The sequence below is a fragment of the Elephas maximus genome, chromosome 11, assembly GCF_024166365.1.
Source record: "Elephas maximus indicus isolate mEleMax1 chromosome 11, mEleMax1 primary haplotype, whole genome shotgun sequence".
In the NCBI taxonomy this organism is placed as follows: domain Eukaryota; kingdom Metazoa; phylum Chordata; class Mammalia; order Proboscidea; family Elephantidae; genus Elephas; species Elephas maximus.
In genome coordinates this window covers 100,800,769-100,827,697 of record NC_064829.1, presented here as the reverse complement: position 1 = coordinate 100,827,697, position 26,929 = coordinate 100,800,769, and the positions used below count along the sequence as shown (strand labels likewise).

The 26,929-nt window shown below is 48.1% G+C and overlaps 1 protein-coding gene across 2 annotated transcripts; it reads left to right on the top strand.

The window, feature by feature from the left end:
- The first annotated feature begins 15 nt into the window (after window positions 1–15).
- ZSWIM9 (zinc finger SWIM-type containing 9) lies at window positions 16–26,929 on the top strand. 2 transcript variants are annotated; one of them, XM_049900535.1, is made up of 4 exons: window positions 16–262; window positions 1,361–1,645; window positions 14,826–15,138; window positions 24,752–26,929. In XM_049900535.1, exons 2-4 carry the CDS (start codon window positions 1,371–1,373, stop codon window positions 26,927–26,929), a joined length of 2,766 nt encoding a protein of 921 aa, XP_049756492.1. In that variant the 5' UTR covers window positions 16–262; window positions 1,361–1,370. The 2 variants fall into 2 exon arrangements, with proteins under 2 accessions (XP_049756492.1, XP_049756491.1); XM_049900534.1 differs by lacking the exon at window positions 16–262 and adding an exon at window positions 496–652.

Below are 26,929 nucleotides of genomic sequence, written 5' to 3'. Positions count from 1 at the left end.
TGTAGTTCCCCGAGTGGGAGGTGGCCTAGGAAGAGGAGGAAGTAGGGCGAACCCTTCCGCAGAGCACGCTGGGAAGCGGCCTGCGGGTGTGGCTGCGGGTCCGAGGAGTGACGGACGGGGAAGAAAGCGGTTCGAGGAGGAAGAGGTTGCGCGAGGCACGGCGGGAAGAGAGGCGGGAGACCGCGCGGGGCATCCCGGGAGCGAGGGCCCGGTCGGGCGTTGGCGCGGAGCATTGTGGGAGGCGGACGCCGCTCCGGGGCGGGTAGGTGAATGGGGAGGGGCGGGAAGGGTGCACATCTGGGGGAGGGGAGAGGCACAGCTGGGTGGGTTGGCGGGGCTGGGAGGGGCCTCTGAGGGCGGGGCTGGGAGGGGCTGGGGAGGCGCGAGCGGACTGGATGAGGCTGAACAAAGTGGGGGGAGGTGCGGCTGGATGTGGGGAAGCGTCGGGGGTGAAGAAGCCCATTTGGATCAGGGGATATTTTCAGACGAGAACGCACATCTGGGGAGGATGGCGGCCGTAGCGAGAAGGATAGGGTTCCAGCTGGATTGTGCGTGTGGAAGAGCCACAGATAAATATCAGGGGCAGAACTGGCCACAGTGGATGCGGCACGCACCTGTAGGTGCAGGGTCCGTAACTGGCACATCTGGAGATGTGAGCATCTCTGGGAAGCAGGGGCTACAGCTAGATGCGGGGGATACAGGGCTCGCGTTTGGGAGAGGGGCGACAGCTACATACTGGAGACAAATCTGGGGAGGAGAGAGCTACAGGTGCACGAGAAATACGAAGGGGATGGCGGTCCGTGACGTGGGGAGCACATCTAGAGATGGGGCATCTTGAGAGGGGGGCACAGCTGAATGTGGAGCTAGTGGGGTTACGGCCAAGTGGAGACACACTGAGGGGGAGCCCAGATGGAAGAGGGCACGTGGGGATTACCACCAGGTATAGGAGGTGGTTTTTTTTGTTTGTTTATAGGAGGTGGGTAGAATGCACATCTAGGGAGGAAGAGGCCGCAACTGGAAGTTGGGAGCACATTTGAAGAGCTGTCCCCAGCTGAGCTTAAGGATATTTTGGGATAAGGCCCCCCACCTCGACCTGGGGGTCAGATCTAGGGAAGAGGGGACCGCAGTTGGGATTGGGATGAGGATGACAGGACCCAATCTTCCCAGGGGGTGGAGGGCGGGGTCACCTATGGCCAAAGAAGGGGTGGGGTTCATATCCGGAGAGAAATAATCACATCCGGCCCCTAACCCCACCTGGGTAGAGACATTAGCACCGAAGGGGTAGGCCGAGACTGGAGGAAGTGGGACAGCCCAGGTGGGGGTGGATCTGATATCTAGGTGTCCCTTCCCTCCAACTCAGGCGCCCCAAGATGGAGCGGCTAGAACCCTCACCAGGCACAGCTGCGGGGCAGGAAGAGCAGGAACTGCGGGAGCGGGCCTTCTTCTCATGGGCCGAATTCAGCCGCTTCTTCGACGCATGGTGTCAGCAGCGTCTGGCGCTCTTCTTCGTCAAGAGCTCCATGCACCTGGCGCGCTGCCGCTGGGCCAGCGCGCCTCCTCTCTACACGCTCATCGACGTGCTCAAGTACAGCTACGTGCGGCTCGTGTGCAAGGACGTGCGCGCGCCCAGCCGGCCCGCTGTGGGGTGCGTGAGCCTGAGCCGCATCCCTGTTGGGGGAGGGGAGGGAAAGCAGAAGAGGCCCATGGGTGGGCAGAGAGGCACTATCCAGTGACGGGAGGGAGAGCAGCAGACCAAGGCACTTGCAGAGAGGTGCAGAGAGATGAGGGAACCTTACTTATAGGGAGACAAAGGCACAAGACCAAAGAAAATCAAACCCTTTGCCCTGGAGTCAGTTCTAACTCATTGGGACCCTATAGGACAGAGTAGAACTGCCCCATGGGGTTTCCAAGGCTATAATGTTTATGGAAGCAGACTGCCACATCTTTCTCCTGCGAGTGGCTGGTGGATTCAAACCTTACGTTTTGGTAACCACTAGGAATCCTGAGACACAGGAAGTCGGGGGCAAAAGCCAATGCCCAAGTGAGAGACATAGTGGATCCACTTACAGGCTTTAATAGGGACCCATAGAGAGGTGGAGAGAGAATAAAATGGACACATACACCCCACAGACAGGAAAAAAAAAAAAAACAGAAAATTCCAGAAACATGAGACATAGAGCCAGAGATGCCAGAAAAGCCGGGGGAGAGCCTGGTTTTGCATGTATGGAAAGATCAGAGACTAGGGATACTGAGCTGCAGAGAAAGCTACAGGGACAGAGACAGGAAAAGATCCACCCATCCAGAAATGCAGGGCCAACCCTTTGCTGGATGCTGAGGGTGGGGGAGGGGGTGCATAGTGGGGGAGGGAAGGTATGAACAAGACAATGTCCCTGCCCTTCCGGAACTTTCAGACTGGTTGGGAAGACTGACATTAAGGGAACAATTTACAAATAATCCCCTAACAGCTGCAAAATGCTACAAAAGACAAAGAGCAGGTGAGGAATCAAAGCTAGGAAACACTCCCAGGTGGGTGGCCAGGAATGTTTTAATTGACACTAATTTTAAAATTTAAAACCAGTTGTCATCAGTAGACTCTGACTCATGTATGTCAGAGTAGAACTGTGCTCCACAGGGTTCTCAATTAGTGATATTTTCAGAAGTAGATTGCCAGGCCTTTCTTCCAAGGTGCCTCTGGGTGGATTCAAACTACCAGTGTTTTGGTTAGCAACCAAGTGCTTTAACCATTTGCACCACCGAGGGACCCCTGGGTAGAACAAGATGCTTGTGATCAGCTGCTAATTTAAAGCTTGGCAGTTCAAACCCCCCTAGCCACCCCATGGAAGAAAGATCTGGTGATATTTCCATAAAGATTACAGCCAAGAAAACCCTATGGAGCCGTTCTACTTTGTAACACAGGAGGTTGCCACTAGTTAGAATCAACTGGATGGCAATGGGTTTTTTATTTCAAAACAACTTTCCTTAGGGACATTTCTGGCTTCTCTTGAAAGTTAGGAAGGGGCGGAGCCCACATTAGCAAGTAGCTGACTCCTTTAGACATTGGCAGTCACGTTTGCCCCAGACCCCACCATTCTCTACTGCCTCATGCTTGTCAGTGTCACATCCTTGTTTTGCCTGCCTGGCCCCTGTAGATGCATGAGTTTGAGACCCTTGATTGGGGCGCTGTGTTTAAGAACACAGGCTCTGCCTTCAGGTTTCCAGAGGTGGGCTCCACCACTTCCTGGGTCAGTGTCTTTGGACAACAGACTTCACATCTTCAAGCCTCAGTTTTCTCATCCCTGAAATGGGGTGGTCACAATATCTGCCTGGTGGGGGGCTGTTGTGAGGTCACAGTTGCATCATGTACAAGAAGGTGCTGACCTGGGTGCCTGGAACCACGAGGTGGCGGGTGGGTAGTAGCTGTTACAGGATTCTGGAGCACAGACTGTGGAGCCAGCAGCCTGGGTGCAAACCACAGCTCCACTGCTGATGAGCTGGTGACGTTGAGCAAGTGACTTCGCCTCTCTGGGCCTCAGTTTCCTCATTTAGAAAATGGGGGAAATACAATAATGTTGATCTTTGGACATGTTATCAGGAAGGTCCATTCCCTGACGAAGGACATCAGGCTTAGTAAAGTAAGGGGTCAGTGAAAAACAAGAAGACCCTCAAGGATATCGACTGACACAGTGGCAGTAGCCACTGTGGGCTCAAGTATATTGTGAGGATGGCACGGGACCAGCAGCATTTCGTTCTGTTGTACACAGGGTTGATCTAAGTCGGAACCGATGTGAGACGGCACCTAACAACAACAGCATCTCATACAGGAAGGAGCCCTAGTGGTGCAGTGGCTAAGTGCTCAGCTGCTAACTGAAAGGTCTGTGGTTTGAATCCACCAGCTGCTCCTTAGGAGAAAAGACTTGGTGATCTGCTTCCATAAAAATTACTGCCTTGGAAACCCTATGGGGCAGTTCTACTCTGTCCTATAGGGTCAATATGAGTTGGAATCGACTAATGACAACATTACATGTCAAGCATCTAGAAGGCATCAAGCACAGGCTGAGCAATCTTTTACAGCCATTCTTGCCTATAATCATTATGTAAACATTTACTGTGGGATTACTATTCTCGCTAGTTTACCCATAAACCAGTTGTCATCAAGGTGACTCCGAGTCACCGCAACCCCATGTGTGTCAGGGTAGAGGTGTGCTCCCAGGGTTTTCAATGACTGATTTTCTGGATGTAGATCACCAGGCCTTTCTTCTGAGGTGCCTCTGGGTGGACTCGAACCTCCAACCTTTTGGTTAGCAGCCGAGCATGTTAACCATTTTCACTGCCCAAACCAAACCAAACCCATTGCCATCAAGTCAATTCCGACTCATAGGGACCCCGTAAGACAGAACTGCCCCTTAGGGTTTCTAAGGCTGTAATCTTTACGGAAGCAGACTGACACATCTTTCTCCTGCGGACCAGCTGTGGGTTCACACTGTCAATTTTTGGCTAGCAGCTGAGCCCTTAACCAGTGCACCCCCACTTAGGCGCTGTCCCAAGTACTCCATAAATATCAGAGGGAGTCAGGGCAGGCGGGACAGGACTGGGGGTTGGCAGATGTCTTAATTATCTGGTGTTGCTATGACAGAAATAACACAAGTGGGTGGTTTTAACCAACAAATTTATCTTCTCACAGCTTAGGAGGCTAGAAGTCTGAATTCAGGCCGCTGGTTCTAGGGGAAGGCTTGCTTTCTCTCTTGGTTCTGGGCGAAGGTCCTTGTCTCTTTTCAGCTTCCATTTCTTGGTTCCTTGGAGATCTCATGTGGCCTGGCATCTGTCTTCCCCCATCTCTGCTTGCTTCTCTGCGCCTAATCTGCTCTTTTTGTATCTCGAAGGTGATTGGCTTAAAACACACCCTACACTGATATGCTTTGTAAAGTGGAGGGTTAGCAAAATAGAGGAAGACCCTCAAGGGGATGGGTTGACACCATGGCTGCAACGATGGGCTCAAGCATAATGCTTGTGAGGGTGGCGCAGCACTGGGCAGTGTTTCATTCTGTTGTACATAGGGTTGCTATGACTCGGAACTGACTTGAGGGCACCTAACAACATCAACGGAAACGCTGGTGGCGTGGTGGTTAAGTGCTACAACTGCTAACAGGAGAGTCAGCAGTTCGAATCTGTCAGGCGCTCCTTGGAAACTCTATGGGGCAGTTCTGCTCTGTCCTCTGGGGTCACTATGAGTCGGAATCGACTTGATGGCACTGGGTTTGGTTTTTTGGTTTAACGACATTGATATAACCTCATTAGCATAACAAAGAAAACCTTATTCCCAAATAGGATTATAACCATAGGTGTGTTGCAGTTGTGTGCCATGGAGTCAATTCCAACTCATAAAGACCCTATAGGGCAGAGTAAAACTGCCCTCATGGAGTTTTCTAGGCTGTAAGGAACACTGGTAATGCAGTGGTGAAGTGCTGAGCTGCTAACCAAATGTCGTCGCTTCAAACCCACCAGCTGCTCTGCAGGAGAAAGCTGTGGCAGTCCTCGGAAACCGTTCGGGGCAGTTCTAACCTGTTCTATAGGTTTTTTATGACTCTTAAGTGACTTGACAGCAAATAGTTTGGTTTTATTTTATTTTTTTTTAAATTTCTACTGGAGCAAATCAACAGGTCTTTTCTCTTGTAGAGCAGCTTGTGGGTTCGAACAGCCAACCTTTTGGTTTGTAGCCGAGTGATTAACTGTTGCACCACAAGGGCTCCTTACCACACAGGTCTGTTGTTGTTGTTAGGTGCCGTCAGGTCAGCTCTGACTCATAGTGACCCTATGTACAGCAGAATGAAACACTGCCCGGTCCTATGCCATCCTCGCAATTGTTATGCTTGAGCCCATTGTTGCCGCCAGGGTGTCAATTGATCTCTTTGAGGTTCTTCCTCTCTTTCACTGTCTCTCTACTTTACCAAGCATGATGTCCTTCTCCAGGAATTGGTCTTTCCTGATTGCATGTCCAAAGTCTGTGATTCGAAGTCTTGCCATCCTTGCTTCCAAGGAGCTTTCTGGCTGTACTTCTTCCAAGACAGGTATATTTGTTCTTCTGGCAGCCCATGGTATATTCAATATTCTTCACCAATACCATAATTCTAAGACATCAGTTCTTCTTCACCCTTATTCATTGTCTAGCTTTCGCATGTATATGAGGTGATTGAAAATCCCATGGCTTGGGTCCAGCACACCTCAGTCCTCAAAGTGCCATCTTTGCTTTTGAACACTTTAAAGAAGGCTTTTGCAGCAGATTTGCCCAATGCAGTATGCCGTTTGATTTCTTGACTGCTACTTCCTTGGGCGTTGATTGTGGATCCAAGTAAAACGAAATCCTTGACAACTTCAGTATTTTCTCTGCTTATCATGATGTTGCTTATTGGCCCACTTGTGAGGATTTTTATTTTCTTTATGTTGAGGCGTAATCCACACTGAAGGCTGTACTCTGATCTTCATCAATAAGTGTTTCAAGTCCTCTTTACTTTTAGCAAGCAAGGTTATGTCATCTGCATAAAGCAGGTTGTTAATGAGTCTTCCTCCAATCCTTATGTCGTGTTCTTCTTCATATAGTCCAGCTCTCGGATTATTTGCTCAGCATACAGATTGAATAAGTATGGTGAAAGACCACAAATATAAGGGTTATGATTTACAACACATATTTTTTGGAGACAGAGTTCAGTCCATAGCAGAGGTGATGGAGGGAGTAAGCTTGGGCCTGGTGAGTGGGAGGATAGTGGGGTTGTCCTTGGATGATGACCCAGGGGTCGAGGTAGTTGATGTGCCAATGTGGGCATGACAGTGCCAGGGCCCACCGTTTCTGAGCTTCCTTCCGCCACAGCTGCTCAAGGGAGACCTCTGCAGCATGAGAGCTCAGGGACAGCCCATGGGCAGAGATCCCAGACTGGGGAAGTTCACGTGGAAGGAAAGTTAGGTATGTTACAGAAAGGGCATCAGGACTCGAGATTAACAGCAGGGCTTTGAACCAGTTCGAAATGGTTCAGTCATGGCCAACAGAAACGAGGGCAATGTAAACGTTGCATAGCAACCAAATCTCTTTACCATCAAATTTTGACCCAAGTAGGAAACAGGCAGTGGTGCCCTGCTCAAAGATGGCAGCTGACTGGGCAGCTTTGAATGTGTGTTGTTCTACATGGTCCTGCCAATGATCCAACCTGCATCAGGCTCCTGAAGCTTTCAGTTGATAACAGTGTGAAACTTTAAACTGAGGCACAGAGAGGTTAAAGAAGTCTCCTGAGATAACACAGCTGCTAAAAGGAGAAAGCAGGATTTGTACCCACACAGCACATGCTTTTAACCACCACCCTGGTGTCTTCCCTCTCTTACGGCTTCCCCTTCTTCCCTTCCCCACCCACCATATTTTTAATTTAAATCTTGATTATCAATATGAAAGTTGAATGTGCAGGCATCCTGAAGAGTTTTTAATCCTAGATACCAGCCTGTTTGCCCATTTATCCAAGAGATTGTTTCTGAGTACCTGCTATGCGCAGAGGGGCCCTGGTGGTACAGTGATTAAGCACTCTACTGCTAACCGAAAGGTCAGTGGTTTGAACCCACCAACCACTCCGTGAGAGAAACATGTGGCAGCCTGCTTCGCTAAAGATTTACAGCCTTGGAAACCCTGTGGGGCTGTTCTACTCTGGCCTGCAGGGCCACTATGAATCAGAATCGTCTTAAAAGCAATGGTTTACTGTGTGCAGAGTGCTGGGTTTCAGATGCTAGGTTTTAGTGGGAAGCTTCTATTCTGGGGGGGCCAAATGGGCATCAATCAAGTCATCACCCCAATACATGATGGAATGAGCCCTAGGTAGGGGATGGTCAAGGAAAGCTTCATGGAGGAGGTGACGCTGGTGCTGGGGCCTGAAGGATGAGTAAGAGTTAACTGTGAAACAAAGAGGGAAGAATGTTCCATGAAGAAGGAAAGAACTTGTAGTAGGTTGGAGGCAGGGAAAATGGAAAAAAGTGGATGGTTTAGAGAGGCTTAGAAGGCAAAAAGGTCTCTGGGTGGTACAAACGATTTGTGCTTGACTACTAACCTAAAAAGGAGCCCTGGTGGTGCAGTGGTTAAAGTGGCTGGCTGCTAACCAAAAGCTTGATGGTTTGAACCCACCTGCCGCTCCGTGGGAGAAAGATGTGTCAGTCTGCTTCTGTAAAGATTACAGCCTTGGAAACCCTGTGGGGCAGTTCTCCTCTGTCCTGTAGGGTCGCTATGAGTCAGAAATGACTCAATGGCACACAACACCACAGTAACCTAAAGGTTGGTTTGAACCTACCCAGTGGCACCTTGGGAGATAAGCCTGGTGATCTGATTCTGTAAAGATCGCAGCCAAGAAAACTCTATGGAGCAGTTCTACTCTGTAACACATGGGGTTGCCATAAGTCAGAATCGATTCAATGGCAGTGGGGTTTTTTGTTTGTTTGTTTAGAAGGCAAAATGAACAGGACTTGGTGGCAGATGGTTTTGATGGGATTGGATGGGAGAGGTGTATCCCTGAGATGGTGTTCCTGGGTGTCTGGGTTACATGGTGCAATTCAGTCATTCCCTCACCAAATATTTTTTGAGCACCTACTGGGTGCCAGGTGTTGTTGTCAATGCTGGGGATACCACAAGGAACAAAACAGACAAAAATCTCTGCTCTTATAAAGTTTACATTTAGGGGTAAGTGGCATTATTCCTAGAAATTGTTGTTGGGTGCCATCAAGTCTATTTCAACTCATAACGACCCCATGTGACACAGTAGAACTGCCCCAATTTCGACTCCTAGTGACCCCACATGTCAGAGTAGAACTGCCCCAATTTCAACTCATAGTGACCCCACGTGTCAGAGTAGAACTGCCCTAATTTCAACTCATAGTGACTCCATGTGACAGAGTAGGACTGCCCCATAGAGTTTCTTAGTCTGTAGGATTGCTATGAGTTGGAATTGAGTCATCAATGGGTTTGGTTGTTTTGGTTTTTGGAGTCTTTATGGGAGCAGATTGCCAGGTCTTTTCTCCCTGGGAGCTGCTGGGTGGGTTTGAACCACCAACCTTTCAGTTAGCAGCCAAGTGCTTAACTGTTGTGCCACCAGGGCTCCTTGGACAGTTTATATTATAGGAGTTGGCAAACTATATGACTTGCCAACCCACAGCCCATTTTTGTAAATAGAGTTTTATTGGCATACGGCCATACCCGTTCATTTACTGCATTGCATTCACAATATAGCAACAGAATATATTTACTATGTGGCCCTTCACAGAAAAACTATGCCAACCTCTGCTCTACAAGCATAAAATCTCCCCGCCCCCAAATTCCAGTATTATCCCACAATGGAAAAATACTAAACCCCCTTTCAGAAAACAGCTGGAAGTTCTGTTTCACATGGGGTTACTATGAGTTGGAACCGACTTGATGGCACCTAAGGATGACAACATCAGGGAAGTACATTCTGATTTTTCTCCCTATTCTATTTTATTTTTTATAATGCTGGTTTTAACTCCTTAAATTGATTTCATATAATGGATTGTGTAGGTCTCTGGGTGGTGCAAACGGTTTGTGCTGAACTACTAACCTAAAGGTTGATAGTTTGAACCCACTCAGCTGCACTGTGGAAGAAAGGCCTGGTGATCTGCTTACATAAAGATTAAACCCATTTTCATTTAGTCAATTCTGACTCATAGCAACTCATAGCAAATATATATATGTTTATATAGTTGTTAGGTGCTGTCGAGTCAGTTCCAACTCATAGCGACTCTGTGTACATCAGAACGAGACACTGCCCAGTCCTGTGCCATCCTCACAATCGTTATGCTTTAGCCCATTGCTGCAGCTCTTGCGTCAATTCGTCTTGTTGAGGGTCTTCCTCTTCTTCGCTGACCCTCTACTTTACCATCACGATGTCCTTCAGGGACTGATCCCTCCTAATAACGTGTCCAAAGTATGTGAGATGTAGTCTCGCCATCCTTACTTCCAAGGAGCATTCTGGTCATACTTCTTCCAAGACAGATTTGTTTGTTCTTCTGGCATACCATTCAGTATTCTTCTCCAACACCACAATTCAAAGGCATCAATTCTTCTCCGGTCTTCTTATTCATTATCTAACTTTCACATGCATATGAGGGGATTGAAAACACCATGGCTTGGGTCAGGCGCACCCTAGTCTTCAAGGTGACATGTTTGCTTTTCAACATTGTAAAGAGGTCTTTTGTAGCAGATTTGCCCAATGCAATGCATCTTTTGATTTCTTGACTGCTGCTTCCGTGGGTATTGATAGTGGATCCAAGTCAAATGAAATCCTTGACAGCTTCAATCTTTTCTCTGTTTATCATGATGTTGCTTATTGGTCCAGTTATGAGGATTTTTGTTGTCTTTATATCGAGGTGTAATCCATACTGAAGTCCTTTTCACTTTCAGCAAGCAAGGTTGTATCATCTGTGTAACGCAGACTGTTAATGAGTCTTCCTCCAGTCCTGATGCCCTGCTCATCTTCGTATAGTCCAACTTCTCAAATTATTTGCTCAGTGTACAGATTGAATAGGTATGGTGAAAGGATACAACCTTGACGCACACTTTTCCTGACTTTAAATCACTCAGTATCCCCTTGTTCTGTTCAAATGACTGCCTCTTGATCTATGTACAGGTTCCTTATGAGCACAATTAAGTGTTCTGGAATTCCCATTCTTCGCAGTGTTATCCATAGTTGGTTATGATCTACACAGTCGAATGTCTTTGCATAGTCAATAAAACACAGGTGAACATCTTTCTGGCATTCTCTGCCTTCAGCCAAGATAGATCTGACATCAGCAGTGATATCCCTGGTTCCACATCCTGTTCTGAATTTTCAGCTTGAATTTCTGGCAGTTCCCTGTCAAAATGCTGCTGTAGCTGCTTTTGAATGATCTTCAGTAAAATTTTACTTGCGTGTGATATTAATGAGATCATTCAATAATTTCCGCATTCAGTTGGATCACCTTTCTTGGGAATAGGCATAAATATGGATCTCTTCCAGTCGGTTGGCCAGGTAGCTGTCTTCCAAATTTCTTGGCATAGATGAGTGAGCACCTCCAGTGCTGCATCTTTTTGTTGAAACATCTCAATTGGTATTCTGTCAATTCCTGGAGCCTTGTTTTTTGCCCATGCCTTTAGTGCAGCTTGGACTTGTTCCTTTAGTACCATTGGTTCCTGATCATATGCTGCCTCCTGAAATGGTTGAATATTCGCCAATCCTTTTTGGTACAGTGACTCTGTGTATTCCTTCCATCTTCTTTCAATGCTTCCTGCATCATTTAATATTTTCCCCGTAGAATTCTTCAATATTACAACTTGAGGCTTGAAATTTTTTTCAGTTCTTTCAGCTTGAGAAATGCCGAGCATGTTCTTCCCTTTTGGTTTTCTATCTCCAGGTCTTTGCACATGTCATTGTAATACTTTATTTTGTCTTCTTGAGCCACTCTGAAATCTTCTGTTCATCTCTTTGACTTCATCATTTCTTCCTTTTGCTTTAGCTGCTCAATGTTCAAAAGCAAGTTTCAGAGTCTCTTCTGACATCTGTTTTGATCTTTCTGTCTTTTTAATGACCTCTTGCTTTCTTCATGTATGATGTCTTTGATGTCATTACACACCTTGTCTGGTCTTCAGTCATTGTGTTCACCATGTCAAATCTATTCTTGAGATGGTCTCTAAATTCATGTTGGATAAACTCAAGGTCATACTTTGGCACTCGTGGTCTTGTCCTAATTTTCTTCAGTTTCACTTTGGACTTGCATATGAGCAATTGATGGTCTGTTTCACAGTCGGCCCCTGGCCTTGTTCTTTTCCATTGTCTCTTTCCACAAGTGTAGTCAATTTGATTCCTGTGTGTTCCATCTGGCAAGGTTCCTGTGTCATTGATGTTGGTGAAAAAAGGTATTTGCAATGAAGAAGTCGTTAGTCTTGCAAAATTCTATCATTCAATCTCCTGCATTTTTTCTATCACTAAGGCCATATTTTCCAACTACCGATCCTTCTTCTTTGTTTCCAACTTTCACATTCCAATCACCAAACCAAAAAACCCATTGCCGTTGAGTCGATTCTGACTCATAGCGACTCTATAGGACAGCGTAGAACTGCTCCATAGAGTTTTCAAGAAGCAGCTGGTGGATTCAAACTGCTGACCTTTGGTTAGCCGCCAAACACTTAGCCACTGCGCCACCAGGGCTCTTTCCAATCATCAGTAATTATCAATGCATCCTGATTGCATGTCCAGTCAATTTCAGACTGCAGAAGTTGGTAAAAAAATCTTCAATTTCTTCATCTTTGGCCTTAGTGCTTGGTGAGTAAATTAGATAATAGTCGTATTAACTGGTCTTCCTTGTAGGCGTGTGAATATTCTCCCATCACTGACAGCATTGTACTTCAGGATAGACTTGAAATGTTCTTTTTGAGGATGATACAATATGATGTGTATGTTAGTTTTCTATAGCTACTGTAACAAATTACCACAAATCTAGTGGCTTAGAACACACTTTTATTATCTTGTGGTTCTGGAAGTCAGATGTTTGAAATGGATCTTGCTAGACTAAAATCCAGGTTTCAGCAGGGCTGTGTTCAGAAGAAGGCTCTAGGGGAGAATCTGTTGGTTGCCTTGTCAAGCTCTTAGAGGGGGCTCGCATTCCTTGGATTGTGGCCCCTTCCTCCGACTTCAAAGTCAGCAGTGTAGTATCTTCCAGTCTTCCTGATTCTGACCCTCCTGCCTCCCTCTTCCACTTATAAGGACCCTTGCGATGACATTAGGCCAACTCAGGTAATCCAGGATAAGCTTCTCATCTCAAAATCCTTAACGTAATAGAGTTTCCTAGGCTGTAATCTTTACAGGAGTACATCGCCAGGTTTTTCTCCTGAAGACCAGCTGGTGGGTTCGAACCACCCACACATTTCAGTTAGTAGCTGAGCACTTTAACCATTGCACCACCAGGGCTCCTTTAGATATCTTTCAAAAAACCCAAACCAAACCCATTGCCATCGAGTTGATTTTGACTCATAACAACCCTATGTGACAGAGTAGAACTGCTCAATAGGGTTTCCAAGGCTGTAATCTTTCAGAAGTAGACTGCCACATCTTTCTCCCACAGAGCAGCTTGTAGGTTCCAATCACTGACCCTTCAGTTAGGAGCTGAGCTCTGAACCACTGCACCACCAGGGCTCCTTTTGGATATCTTTGGGGGCCATTATTCTGCCTACCACAATGCTATTTATACAAAGATTTTCTGAGTAAACTTTTTTTAGTGTGATATACATACAGAAAAGTATACACGTGCACATGTGCAGCTTGATGAATTTTCACAAAATAAAATACGTATATAACCAGTACCCAGAATAAGACACAGAACACCCCCAGCCCCAAGAAGCTCCTGTTGTGCCCTCTCCTAGGGTTAACTACTCAAGGGTAGCAACTTTCCAGTCTTTCAGCAGCATAGGTTGGTTTCGTCTGTTTTTGAACTTCATATAAATGGGAATCACACAATATGTTCTCTTTTGTGTCTGGCTTCTTTCACACGGTGCGTTTGTGAGATTCGTCCACCTTGTTAGGGATGGTAATGGTTTGTTCATTCTTGTTGATTGGTGTTTTATTTTAGGAATATATCACAATTTCCTTTCCTACTCTACTGTTAGATATTTGAGTTGTTGCTGAAGTATTTGGCTAATATTAATAGTGCTGCCGCAAACATTCTATTATATGTTTTTAGGTGTCCAAATGTGTGCATTTAGCTTGAGTGGAATTGCTGGATCACAGGAGAGGCATATGATCAGCCTTAGTATCTACTAAAACTGAGGCACACTTTTTCAGAGTGATTGTACCATTTTACACTCCCACCAACAATGTATGAGAGTTCCAGTTACTCCACATTTTCATCAACATTTGATATTATCAATCCATTCTGGTGGGTGTGTAATGGTATTTCCTTAGGGTTTTAATTTGTATTTCCTCGATGACTAATGATTTTGAGCACCTTTTCTTATATACCAAGTTTTCAAACATAGAAGCATACCCTCCATTGCTTATGGATGATAAATACTTAATTTTGTGGCTAACTCTGGGGAAGAAAGGAGGGGAGTTTGTTGGGGCAGGGTTCACAAGAGGACCTCAACTTGTGATGTTGTTTTTGCTAAACCAGAGGTGGATGGAGGGGTATCTGAAGTGTATTTCTTTCAGAAATTTTAGGTGAATATAACAACAACAACAAAAAATCCTATATGATAAAGCTGTGAGTAAAGAGAATTATAGAAAACATAGCATTTACCATGTTCTAGACAGTGTGCTTAAGTGCTTTACAAATATCAACGTTTTAATTCTCACAACGATCCTATTAGAAAGGTATCATTATCATTACCCCCTTTGAACATATGACGAGGTCCCTGGGTGGCACAAATGGTTTGCACTTGTCTATTTACCTGAAGATTGGTTTATTTACCTAAAGATCGGTGGTTTGAAACCATCCAGCAGCACCACGTAAGAAATGCCTGGTAAACTGCTTCTGTGAAGATAACAGCCAACAAAACCCCATGGAGCAGTTCTATTTTGTAACACATGGAGTCGCCATGAGTCAGAATTGATTCCAGGGCAACGGGTTTGGTTTTTAGTGTTAACAATGAGGAAACTGAGGCACAGGGACTTTAAATGACTTGCCCAAGGTCACAAAGCCAGCATATTTGTAAGGCCTCATCTACTCTTTATGCTGGAAACAATTCTTAATTTAAACAAAGAGAGAAAGGAAGAAATGGTCAGGCAGCAGGGTGATGGCTGCGGTGGTCATTCCTCCCGCAGGCCCCCCCAGCCCGGCTGCCCTGCCTTCATCATTGTCAAGCTCAGCCCACTGCGGGACCGCCTCGTGGTGACAGAGTGCCTTCTGACCCACTCGCACCCTGCCTGCCCGCTGGAGTTCGCCTACTACTTCCGCCCAGGCCACCTGCTGGCCAACGCCTGCCTGCCAGTACGCACCACCAACAAGATCTCCAAGCAGTTCGTGGCCCCGGCCGATGTGCACCGTCTGCTGTCCTACTGCAAGGGCCGAGACCATGGCGTCCTGGACGCCCTCCATGTGCTTGAGGGTCTTTTCCGCACGGACCCCGAGGCCAAGGTGGGGTCTCGGGAGAGGCAGGACAGGGGCGGGGGAGACCCACTCGGAAGACTCTCGGGTGATTCATTCATTCATCAGTCCACTCATCCATTTGCTCCTTTCATTCATTCATCCAATCATTCATTCAATAAGTACTTATTGAGTGCCTGCTGGGTGCCAGACACCGGGGATGCAGCATCACCAAGACAGATAGGGACCTCACCCTCGGAGAATTCATCTTCTAGCGCAGCACTGCCCGGTAGGGCTTTCCACCATGATGGAAATGTTCTATGATTCTGAGCTGTCCGATGTGGTAATCACCAGCCACATGTGGCTATTAAGTACTTAAAATGTGGTGTGTATGCCACTGAGAAACTGAATTTTTTATTTAATTCTGGTTTTGTTTTTAATTAATTCAAGTCTATTTAATTTTTTATTGTGGTGAAAATATGCACAACAAAACACTTGCCAATTTGCCAGTTTATTTTTAAGTAATTAAAATATAAATAGCCACATATGGCTAGTGGCTACCTGGAAGTTCTAGTGGGAGAAACTGACAAAAGATCAACATATCCAAATGTGATATAATGTCAGCAGGGTTGGGTACAAGGAGCCCTGGTGGCACGATGGTTAAGTGCTAGGCTGCTGACCAAAAGGTTGGCAGTTCTAACCCACCCAGCAGCTCCCCAGGAGAAAAACCTAGCGATCTGCTCCCGTAAAGATTGTTGTTGTTGTCAGGTGCCACTGACTCATAGTGACCCTGTGTACAACAGAAGGAAACACTGACTGATCGTGACCCATACTCATAGCTGTTGCTATGTTTGAGCCCATGTTGCAGCCACTGTGTCAGTCCGTCTCGTTGAGGGTCTTCCTCTCTTTTCCTGGCCTTCTACTTTATCCAGTGTGATGTTCTTCTCTAGGGGCTGGTCCCTTCTGATAACATGTCCAAAGTACGTGAGACAAAGTCTCGCCATCCTCTCTTCTAAGGAGCACTCTGGCTGTACTTCCAAGACAGATTTTGTTGGTTCTTCTGGCAATCCATGGTATATTCAATATTCTTTGCCAACACCATAACTCAAAGACATCAGTATTTTTTGCCAACACCATAATTCAAAGGCATCAATTCTTCTTCAAACCAAACCAAACCCACTGCAGTAGAGCTGATTCGGGCTCATAGCAACCCTATAGGACAGAGCAGAACTGCCCCATAGAGTTTCCAAGGAGCACCTGGTGGATCTGAACTGCTGACCTTTCGGTTAGCAGCCATAGCACTTAACCATTACGCCATCAAGATTTCCAAATTCTTCGTTGGTCTTCCTTATTCATTGTCCAGCTTTCACATGCATCCATAAAAGATTACAGCCTAGGAAACCGTATGGGGCAGTTCTGCTTCATCACATGGGGTTGCCATGAGTCAAAATCGACTCAGTGGTACCCCACAACAAGAGTTAGGTGTTAATGGTGAAGAGGATCTGAAGTGAAGTGCTATTTTTTAAAACCATTTTTTTTTTTAGTTGAAGTATACATACAGAAAACGCACAGATGATAAGTATATAACTTGATGAATGCTCACAAAGTGAAAACACCCATACCCACCACCCAGATCAAGAATTAGAAGAGAAGGTGCTATGTTGCTTATAATGTGATGGAGTCATGAGTATTATAAAGGAGAATAGCGTTAGGGCTCGGAGAGTGACTGTTTTAACCCACTGCCATCGAGTGGATTCCGACTCATACCAACCGTATGGGACGGAGTAGAGCTGCCCCATAGGGTTTCCAAGGCTGTAATCTTAATAGAAGCAGACTGCCACATCTTTCTCCTGTGGAGCAGCTGATGGGTTCCAACCAACCTTTCTGGTAGTGGTTGAGTGCTTAACCACTGCGCCACCAGGGCTCCTTGTGACTTATAAAAGGGGGCTATTTTAATTTGAGTCCTTACGTGGTACAAATGGTGAAGCGCTTGCCTACTAGCTGAAAGCTTAGCCGTTTGAAGCCACCCAGGGGCGCCTCAGAAGAAAGACCTGGCAATCTACTTCCGAAAGGTCGCAGTCACTGAAAATCCTATGGAGCACAGTTCTACTCTGCACACGTGGGGTTGCCATGAGTCAGCGTCGGCAGCAGCTAACAACAATTTTAATTTAAGTGGTCAGGGAAGGCCTCTCTAAAAACGTGGGAGCTGAACAGAACTGAATGGAGGGGAGGGACACCACACCCATTCTGTCATCTGGGGCGGAGGGGAGGCGGTGGGGAAGAGTTCCAGGCAAAGGGAACAGCCAGTGCAGAGCCCTGAGGCTGGAGCAAGCTTGGCGTGTTGGAGGAACAGTGAGGATCCTGCTTCCCCAGGAGGAATCGTTCCGTTATTTTACTCCAATTTCAGGTCTGGGGTGAACTTGAAGTTAAAAAAAAAGAAAAGAAAAAAAGCAGGGGAGGGGAGGAGAACTGCTTTCTCCTTCTGGCTGTGCCGTTGTCTCACACATGGAAAAGTCCCCACCTCAGGGTGACGCCGAGAGGTGAAGGCTGCAGCACTTTCCCCTTCTCACACCCAGTAAACCAACCCTGATTCAAGCCACAAACCCAGGCCCGGCCTTCTCTGGAAAACCTCCCTTCCTGCCCCGTTTTCCTTTGTGCACACATAATATTGATACTAATTTTCGCTAACATTTATCAGGCACTTACTATGTGGCAGGCACTACCCTAAGTGCTTTACGTATTTTCATTCATGTAAATCTCACGAGAGTATAAATAAGTCCACCATTCTCATGCCCGTTTTACAAAGAAGGAAACCGAAGTACAGAGAGGTCGAGTAACTGGCTCGAGGTCACACAGCTATTTAATAACAGAGCTGGGCTTCAAACCCCACACAGTCTGGATCCAGGGGCACGCTCTTCACCACTCTGCTATTCCCCAGTTTAGAGAGAAGGTTTGGGCCCCTGCCCACCAGTTCCAGCCTCTTGAGGGTTGAGGGCTGAGCCCAAGTCAGTTTGCTACTTTGTAAAATGGGCACACAACACACACACACACACACAACCCACCCCACACAGTAGCGTAACATACACACTTGTCTTCCCTGAGCTATTAATTGTTAGCCATTGTCTGCTGTCAGGTGAACAAGCCCCAGCAGCTCTGCCCTTGGAAACACCCTATGAGAAGCAGCTCATTCATAAATTAAGCCTTCCACGTAAAGAGACTGTCCTTTTAATGTCCGTTTTGGAATCTAGGTGAAACCAAGCTTGGCTCCAAGGTCTGGGTTTTGGTTTACCTTAATACTTTTTAAAGAAATGAGGATGCAGTTCTGGAAAACCAAGAGACAGAGACCAGTGAAAGGGTTATTGTTAGTTTTAAAAATATATATAAAACCAAACCAAACCCAATGCCCTTGAGTCAATTCCAACTTATAGCGACCCTATAGGACAGAGTAGAACTGCCCCATAGAGCTTCCAAGGAGCTCCTGGTGGATTTGAACTGCCAGCCTCTTGGTTAGCAGCCGTAGCACTTAACCACTATGCCACCAGGGTTTCCAAAAATATATATATTAAATATTTTTTTGAATATGTAATACATCCACAGGTTTCTAAATTAAAAAGGTACAAAGGTATATGGTGAAAAGGCAACTTGTCACCTCCTGTCCCCCAGGTCCGCTCCTCAGAGGCAGCTAGAGTTATCAGTTACTTATACAGTAAAACCTGCAAAAGCTGAAACCTCTGTTAGAGAAACCTGTCAGAGAAACAAAACTCAAATATTTCCCACTAACAGACAGCCATAGAAAAGTGGTAAGATATGCCTCTGTCAAAGGCAGAAAACTTGAGAGACCCAGAAAAACAAGGCAGCCCCATCGAGTTCCAGCTTTCAGAGGTGTCACTGTATATCTTTCCAGAGAGATTCTGTGACCCAGTGTTGTCCAATAGAACTTTCTGCAATACTGGAAATGTTCTTTATCTGCACTGTCCGATAGGGTAGTGTCATGTGGCTTTTGAGCCCTTGAAATGTGGCTAGTGTGACTGAGAAACTGAACTTTTTATTTTATTCAACTTTAAGGAGTCCCTGAGTGGTGCAAATGATTAACGCACTTGGCTGCTAACAAAAAGCTTGGAGGTTTGATTCCACCTGGTAGCACCTTGGAAGAAAGGCCTGGTGATCTCTTTCCGAAAGATCAGTCATTGAAAATCCTATGGAGCACAGTTCTATTCTGACACACGTGGGGTCAGCCTGAGTTGGAACTGACTCAATGGCTACTTCTTTTTTAAGAGTAATAGCTAGAAACTTGATTTTATTTGTATTGATAGGTACCAAAAAGCTTTGTATACACTCTGGCTATGTCATTTACTGATTGTGGGACATGCAGCAAGTTACAAGGAAGTTATTTAACTTCTCTGAGCTTTAGTTTGGAAATCCTGGTGGCGTAGTGGTTAAGTGCTACAGCTGCTAACCAAGAGGCTGGCAGTTCAAATCCACCAGGAGCTCCTTGGAAGCTCTATGGGGCAGTTCTACTCTGTCCTACAGGGTCGCTCTGAGTCAGAACCGACTCGACGGCAATGGGTTTGGGTTTGGTTTTGGAGCCTTAGTTTCTTCATCTGTAAAATGGGGATAATAACAGATACTACTTCATATCATTGTTAGAGCTGTTGTGTGAGGATTAAGTGCGTGTGTGTGTGTGTGTGTGTGTAAAGACTTGGAACAGTAGTGGCTGGCAAGTAGGAAGTCCCATACGTGTTAGTTATTTAGCTATTAGATCCCTGAGTGGTGCAAATGGTTTATTCTCGACTACTAACCTAAAGGCTGGTGGTTTGAACTCACCCAGCAGTGCCACGGGAGAAAGGCCTGGTGACCTGCTTCTGTAAAGATTACAGCCAAGAAAACCCTATGGAGCACAGTTCTACTCTGATGCAGATGGGGTCGCCATGAGTTACAATCAACTTGATGGCAATGGGTTTGAGTTTTTTTTTTTTTTTAATTTAGTTGTTATTTTTATTCCATCAGTGTATTCTTCAGAACAATCTGTGGAAAATAGTGTCATTCTAATCACGTGAAAAAGGAAGGATGTGTGTTCACACATAGGAAGAGGCATGGATGGAAAGTGTTAAGTGGCGTGGTTTCTGTTGGCATTCGTGGGATCTATTTACTGTCTATGGTAGATGCATCCCAATGGCACCAGTGTGTGTGTCTAAGGCGGCACCCACACTCATTCAGGTCCTCAAAATCTGCTCCTCTCTGGGCTTCTCAGGAGCCCTGGTGGTGCAGTGGTTAAGCACTTGGCTGCTAACCCAAAGAATGGTGGTTCAAAACCACCAGCTGCTCCGCAAGAGAAAGACCTGGTGATCTGCTTCCTTAAAGATTAAAGCCGAGGAACCCGATAGGGAAGTTCTACTCTGTCGCATGAGGTCGGTGTAAGTAGGAATTGACTCAACGGCGCCCAACAACAACAACAGTACAAGTTTTACGGGGCTGTTTTGAGATGGAGTTAATGCCTTGGAATTGTGCCTGGCACAATTAGTCCTCCTCAGCTGTTTATTAGTTCTCCTCAGCCCTTTACACACCTGAAGCCATTTTGTTTTTATTCGTTGGTCTCTGGTTTGTGGCTGTCTCATTCATCCTCTTCAGCGACTGGACCAGCACTTGGCACACTGTGTGCACTCTGCAAATATTTTTAAATGAATTTATTCATTTACGTGTCTCCCACCGTCATCACCCTGTTGCTGTCGAATCAGTTCTGACTCATAGGGACCCAACAGGACAGAGCAGAACTGTCCCGTAGGTTTCCAGGGCTGTAATCTTTACGGAGGCAGACTACCACATCTTTCCCTCATGGAGCGGCTGGTGGGTTTGAACCACCAACCTTTACGTTAGCAGCTGAGCACTTAACCATGCACCACCAGGGCTCCTTCAGATGCCACCACGCCCCTTAAATGACACCCACACACCTCCCTTCACCCTCTCCTTTTTATTTTTCAGCCCTTTGTAATGGCCTGAGCTTGGATCCCGGTGTTGCCACCTGTAAGCTCATGACCTTGGGAAAGCCACTTCCCCAGTGTAGTCGGGTCCCCAAGATCACCCTTAGGTTCAATGATTGAGGATTGGACCATTGTGATCCGTAGAGTTTTCAATGGCTGATTTTTGGAAGCAGATAGCCAGGCCTTTCTTCCTAGTCTGTCTTAGTCTGGAAGCTCTGCTGAAACCTGTTCAGCATCATAGCAACATGCAGGCCTCCAATGTCAGATGGGTGGTGGCCGTGCATGAGTTGCATTGGCCGGGAATTGAACCCAGGCCTCTCACGTGGAAGGTGAGAATCCTATCACTGAAGCACTTATGGCTCGAGAGGCCAAGTCAGGCAGTAATAATAGCTGGGATCTTATATGTGCCAGGTGTTGTTGCAGTGATTGGATATGAATGATCACACAGCTAGTAAGAGGCAAAACCAGGAGTCAAACTCACAGTGTGTTCACGGGACCCCCACTCTAAGGATGTGGCCATTGGATAATAGCCAGACACTCATTCATTCGTTTGTTCACTCATTTATTCCAGATGTATTGAGCGGTTGCTCTGTGCCAGGCGCCATTCAAAGGGAAATGGAGCAACAACCCAGTCCTCATGTGGTTTACATCAAATATAGATAGGACATCCCAAACCCCAAAGAAGCAAACCTGTTGCCATCACCGGCGACTCTATGTGTCACAGAGCAGAACTGTTCCATAGGGTCTTCTTTTCTTTTTTCCCAGTTTTTTTTAAGTTGTGCTTTAGGTGAAAGTTTACGGCTGAAGTTAATTTCTCATTCAAAAATTTATACACATGTTGTTTTGTGACATCAGTTGCAATCCCCATAGGATTTTCTTGGCTATAATCTTTATGCAAGCAGATCGCCAAACCTTTCTTCCACAGCACTACTGGTTGGGTTCAAACCATCAACTTTTAGGTTGGTTGTTGTTAAGTGCTGTCAAGTTGATTTCCAACTCATAACGACCCTCATTGGAGCCCTTGTGGCACAGTGGTTAAAAGCTACGGATGCTAACCAAAAAGTTGGCAGTTCAAATCTACCAGGCCCTCCTTGGAAACCGTATGGGGCAGTTCTACTCTGTCCTATCGGGTCACTATGAGTTGGCATCCACTCAAGGGCAACATTTTTTTTTTAAACGGCCCCCTTGTGACATAGTAGAACTGCCCTATAGTGTTTTCTAGGCTGTAATCTTTATGGGAGCAGATCGCCAGGTCTTTCACGGAGCCGCTGGGTGGGTTCAAACCACTGATCTTCGGTTAGCAGCTGAGTGCTTAACCACTGTGCCACCAGTGCTCCTATATAGTTTTGCAGTTGAGCACAAACTGCACCACCCAGGGACCTTATGTCATGGCAGAAACGGCTAGAGAGAGATGGGGTTTGTTTGCGTAGATGCAGTGGTCACAGAGGACTTTTATGAGGAGGTGACCTTCGAGCAGAGATGATAATTATAGAGTTAATGAACACTTTAAAAGCACTTACTATTTGTTGAATGAATAATAATAGTAATATTACTTGGGCGAGGCAATGTTCTAAACGCTTTCATTCATCTTATCCTTCCAGGCACAGACATACTCTTATTAGCATTGTTTTACAGATGAGATTGAGGTTAGGGAAATTGCTGGAAGCCACACGGCCAGAAGTAGGTGTGTCAGGGGCTCAGAAGTCTGGTTCCAGAGATTTCACTTTTAACCACTGTCTTGCCTCTCAGAAGGAGCCCTGGTGCTCCAGTGGTTAAGTTCGAACCCACCTATCAGCTCCACGGGAGAAAGACCTGGTGATCTGCTTCCGTAAAGATTACAGCCAAGAAAACCCTGTGGGGTAGTTCTACTCTGTCACGTGGGGTCGGTATGAATCAGAATCGACTTGAGAGCAACCAACAGCAGCTGCCTTTTAGCACATTCTACTACTACCAAATGCCATCAAGTCAACTCTGACTCATGGTGACCCCATGTGTGTTAGAACAGAACTGCACTCCATAGGGTTTTCAGTGGCTAGCTTTTCAGAAGTTAATTGTCAAGCCTTTCTTCTGAGATGCCTCTGAACCTTTAACCTTTAGTTAGCAACTGAGCATGTTAACCATTTGCACCACCCAGGGACTTCTCTCACTGTGAATATTCAGTTCACAGAAGGAGAAACAAAGGTTGTCTCGTTAAGGAGGTTAGGGAGGAAACTGAGGCACAGAGTGGTCAAGTCACTGGCATGATAACTGTTAGGAAGTGGTGGGGCTGGGATTCGAACCTAGGCTATCCGGCTCCAATGTCTATGCTCTTTACCACTACAGCAGTGATTCTCAAACTTGAGCGCGCATTGGAATCACTGGGGAGGGTTGTCCGAAACCCAGACTGCTGACTCGGTAGGTCTGGATAGGCCCAAGAACACAGGTTTCTGTTGAGGTTCCAGCAGGTGCTGTCGAGATTGCACTTTAAGAACCACTGCCCTAGACTGCCTCTTTGTGCATGAAGGATGAATGCCCAGTTCCTAGCAGGGGAAACTGAGGCTCAGATGGATAAGTCTTATGTGCAAAAATCACACAGCTCTTAGATGGTGGTGGTTGTTGGATGCCATCAAGTCAATTTCGACTCACAGCAACCCCACGTGACAGAGTAGAACTGCCCCCCTACGGTATCCTAGGCTGTAATCTTTATGGAAGGAGCTCTGGTGGCACGACAGTGGTTAGGTGCAATGGTGGTTAACTTATCAGCTGGAGGGGCAGAAAGACATGACAATCTGTTCCTGTAAAAGATTAACCGATTGCTGTTGAGTAAATTTCAACTCGCAGCGACCCTACAGGACAGAGCAGAACTGCCCCCATAGGTTTCCAAGGCTGTAATATTCACGGAAGCAGACTGCCACATCTTTCTCCACAGAGCAGATGAACCCTTGAGATTTTGGTTGGCCTCCGAGGCTTAAGGACTGCATCAAAGGCTCCTTCCCCCAGGAAGACCCTATGGGGCAGCTCTACTCTGTCACATGGGATCACTATGAGTTGGATTCCACAGTACCTAATAACAATCTTTAGGAGCAGATTCCCAGGTCTTTTCTCCCACAGAGCGGCTTATGGGTTCCAACCAGAGGCGCGGGGTGGGGGTGGGGGTGGGGGGCAGAAGGGTCACTTGCCTCTGGCCACAAGTCCAAGGGGGCCGCCAGATGAAGCTGGAATGACATTCCAAGGTGCCATGAGTATGAAAGGTGCCTGACTGAGACAGCCGGACAGAGGGGGAAAGGCATTTTTGTTGCCAGTTGCTGCTATCAACGTCTATTCCTCTTAAAATTGGAGTTGGGGCGGGGGAGTGCAACTTAGAGGTTTCCCCTGGGCGCTGAAATTGGAGAGCAGGCTGCAACTTAGAGATTGCCCCTAGGCGTTCATTACCCTCGCTATGCCAACCTTTTGGTTAACAGCGAACCGCTTAACTGTTTGGGCCACCAGGGCTCCTTTTAGACGGTGGTGCCGGGATTCAAACCCAGGCAGTCTGGCTCCATGTTTTTAACCACTGCCTTGCACTGCCTCCTGCTGGCCAAAGAAATAAATGCATGTACGCATGGATGGATGGATACCCATTTCCCAAGAGTGAAACCGAGGGCCGGGCAGCTAGGCGCAATCGCAGCCCCCGGTGACCTCTTCCTCCGCATCCCATGTCCCGGCAGGTGAAGCTGGTGTTCGTGGAGGACCAGGCGGTGGTGGAGACCGTGTTTTTTCTGACGTCACGCACCAGGGCGCTGCTGCGGCGCTTCCCGCGCATGCTTCTGGTGGACCGGCTGCCGGGGCTGCAAGGCGCGCTCGACCTTCTGGCCGTGTTGTGCGTGGACGGCGCGGGCCGCGCGCGCCAGGCTGCTTGCTGCGTGGCACGTCCGGGCACACCGAGCCTGCTGCGCTTCGCGCTCGCCTCGCTGCTGCAGAGTGCGCCCGACGTCAAAGGCCGCGTGCGCTGCCTGACAGCGGGACCTGAGGTGGCGGCGCAGTTGCCCGCGGTGCGCCAGCTGCTGCCGGGCGCGCGCGTACAGATCTGTCGCGCTCAGGGCCTGGAGTCGCTCTTCAGCAAGGCGCAGGAGCTGGGCGGTGCCGGCCGCGAGGACCCGGGCCTGTGGCCACGCCTGTGCCGCCTGGCCGGCGCCGCCTCGCCTGCCGCCTACGCCGAGGCGCTGACCGAGCTGCGCGCTCACGGCCCGGCCGCCTTCGTCGACTACTTCGAGCGCAACTGGGCCCCGCGACGCGACATGTGGGTCCGCTTTCGTGCCTTTGAGGCAGCCCGCGACCTGGACGCGTGCGCCCTGGTGCGCGGCCACCGCCGGCGCCTGCTGCGCCGCCTCAGCCCGTCGCGTAGCGTGGCGCAGTGCCTCCGTGACCTGGTGGCCATGCAGTGGGCTGACGCGGCCGGGGAGGCAGCGCTGGAGGGCTCTGACGGCGGAGGGCAGTGGCTGGAGAGTGAGCCAAGGAGGGGGGCCCAGGTGGAGAATGCGAGGACAAAGGGCCTGGGGACAGGAGACTGGGGAGGGACTCCAAAAGAAGGAAGTATTTGGAGAGGGTCTCCATTGGAGAAGGAATGGGCAAGAGGGCTGGAGACCAGAGGCGGGCGAGGGGCGCAGTTAGAAAGTGAGAAGGGAACGGGCTTTCAGCTCAGAGAATGGAGGGGGCTCCAGTTGGAGACCCCCAAGGTGAAAGGACTGGAAGGGAGTGTCTGGAGAACGGCCCCATTGGAGGACGAGTGCATGGGAGGGCCTGAGATCAGAGACTGGAGGGAGGCCCCATTGGAGAGTGAGAAAGATTGGGGACTGGAAGGTTATGTCTGGAGAGGGGCCCAGCTGGAGGATCAGGGGCTAAAAGGGCTGGAAGAGTATGCCTGGAGGATGGCCCAGTTGGAGGCGCGAAGGATCGGGGTCCTGGAGACCACAGACCACCGGGGGACCCCATGTGAGAGGGCCAGGAGTCTAGAGGGAAGCACCTGGAGGGGAGTCCAGTTGCAGGATGAAAGGACTAGTGGCCTGAGAACCAGAGACTGGAAGGGGCCACAGCTGGAAGGGGAGGAGAGGGCGCTAGAGGTCCAAAACTGGACGGGAGTCTGTTTGGAAAAGCCGCAGGAGCTGGTCCCTGAGAATGGAGACCAAAGGAGGCCCCAGTGGGGAGACGAGAGGGGGAGAGGGCCAGAGATCGGAGAGGAGAGGGGAATGCGACTGGGGGTCAAAAAAAGAAGGGGCCTGGAGGACATTGTTCTGGTCCAGCTGGGGGACACAAGGGTTCCAGGCCTGGAGAATGGAGATGAAGGGGGAGCCTGGCTTATGGACCCCAAGAACCAAGCAGGACAAGGGGTGGAGTGGGAGGACACAGGAGGGAGGCGTCTAAGGCAGGGGAATGGAGTCGTGTGCAGCACGCCAGTGGGGGCTGTGTTTGAGGGGAATCCAGAATGGGCAGAGACAAGGAGGGTGTACTTGGCTGCCGGGGACAGCCTGCCAGACAGAGGCGAAAGAGAAGTCCCAAGGGAACCAAAGAGGCTGTGCCACCCATCAGGAGAGGAGGTAGACTGGGAACCCCTGGCTAAGTTCCGAGCAGCCTGCGGGCCAGAGCTAGCGGACCTGGTGGCCGAGGAGCTGACCTTCGCCAGGCAGCACGGTACCCGGGGTTTTCACTGGACAGGAGCTGGCTTTGCCCTCAAGGACGGCACCTCGGACTTCTTCCTGGACGTAGCCCTAACACGTTGCAGCTGCTCCATCCACGCTGCCAGGCATCTGCCCTGCCGCCACCTGTTCGCGGCACGCCTCCTCACCGGGGCAGCCTTATTCCACATGGACCTGCTCAGGGATTGCTGGGGGACAGCCCCAGAGCCCTGA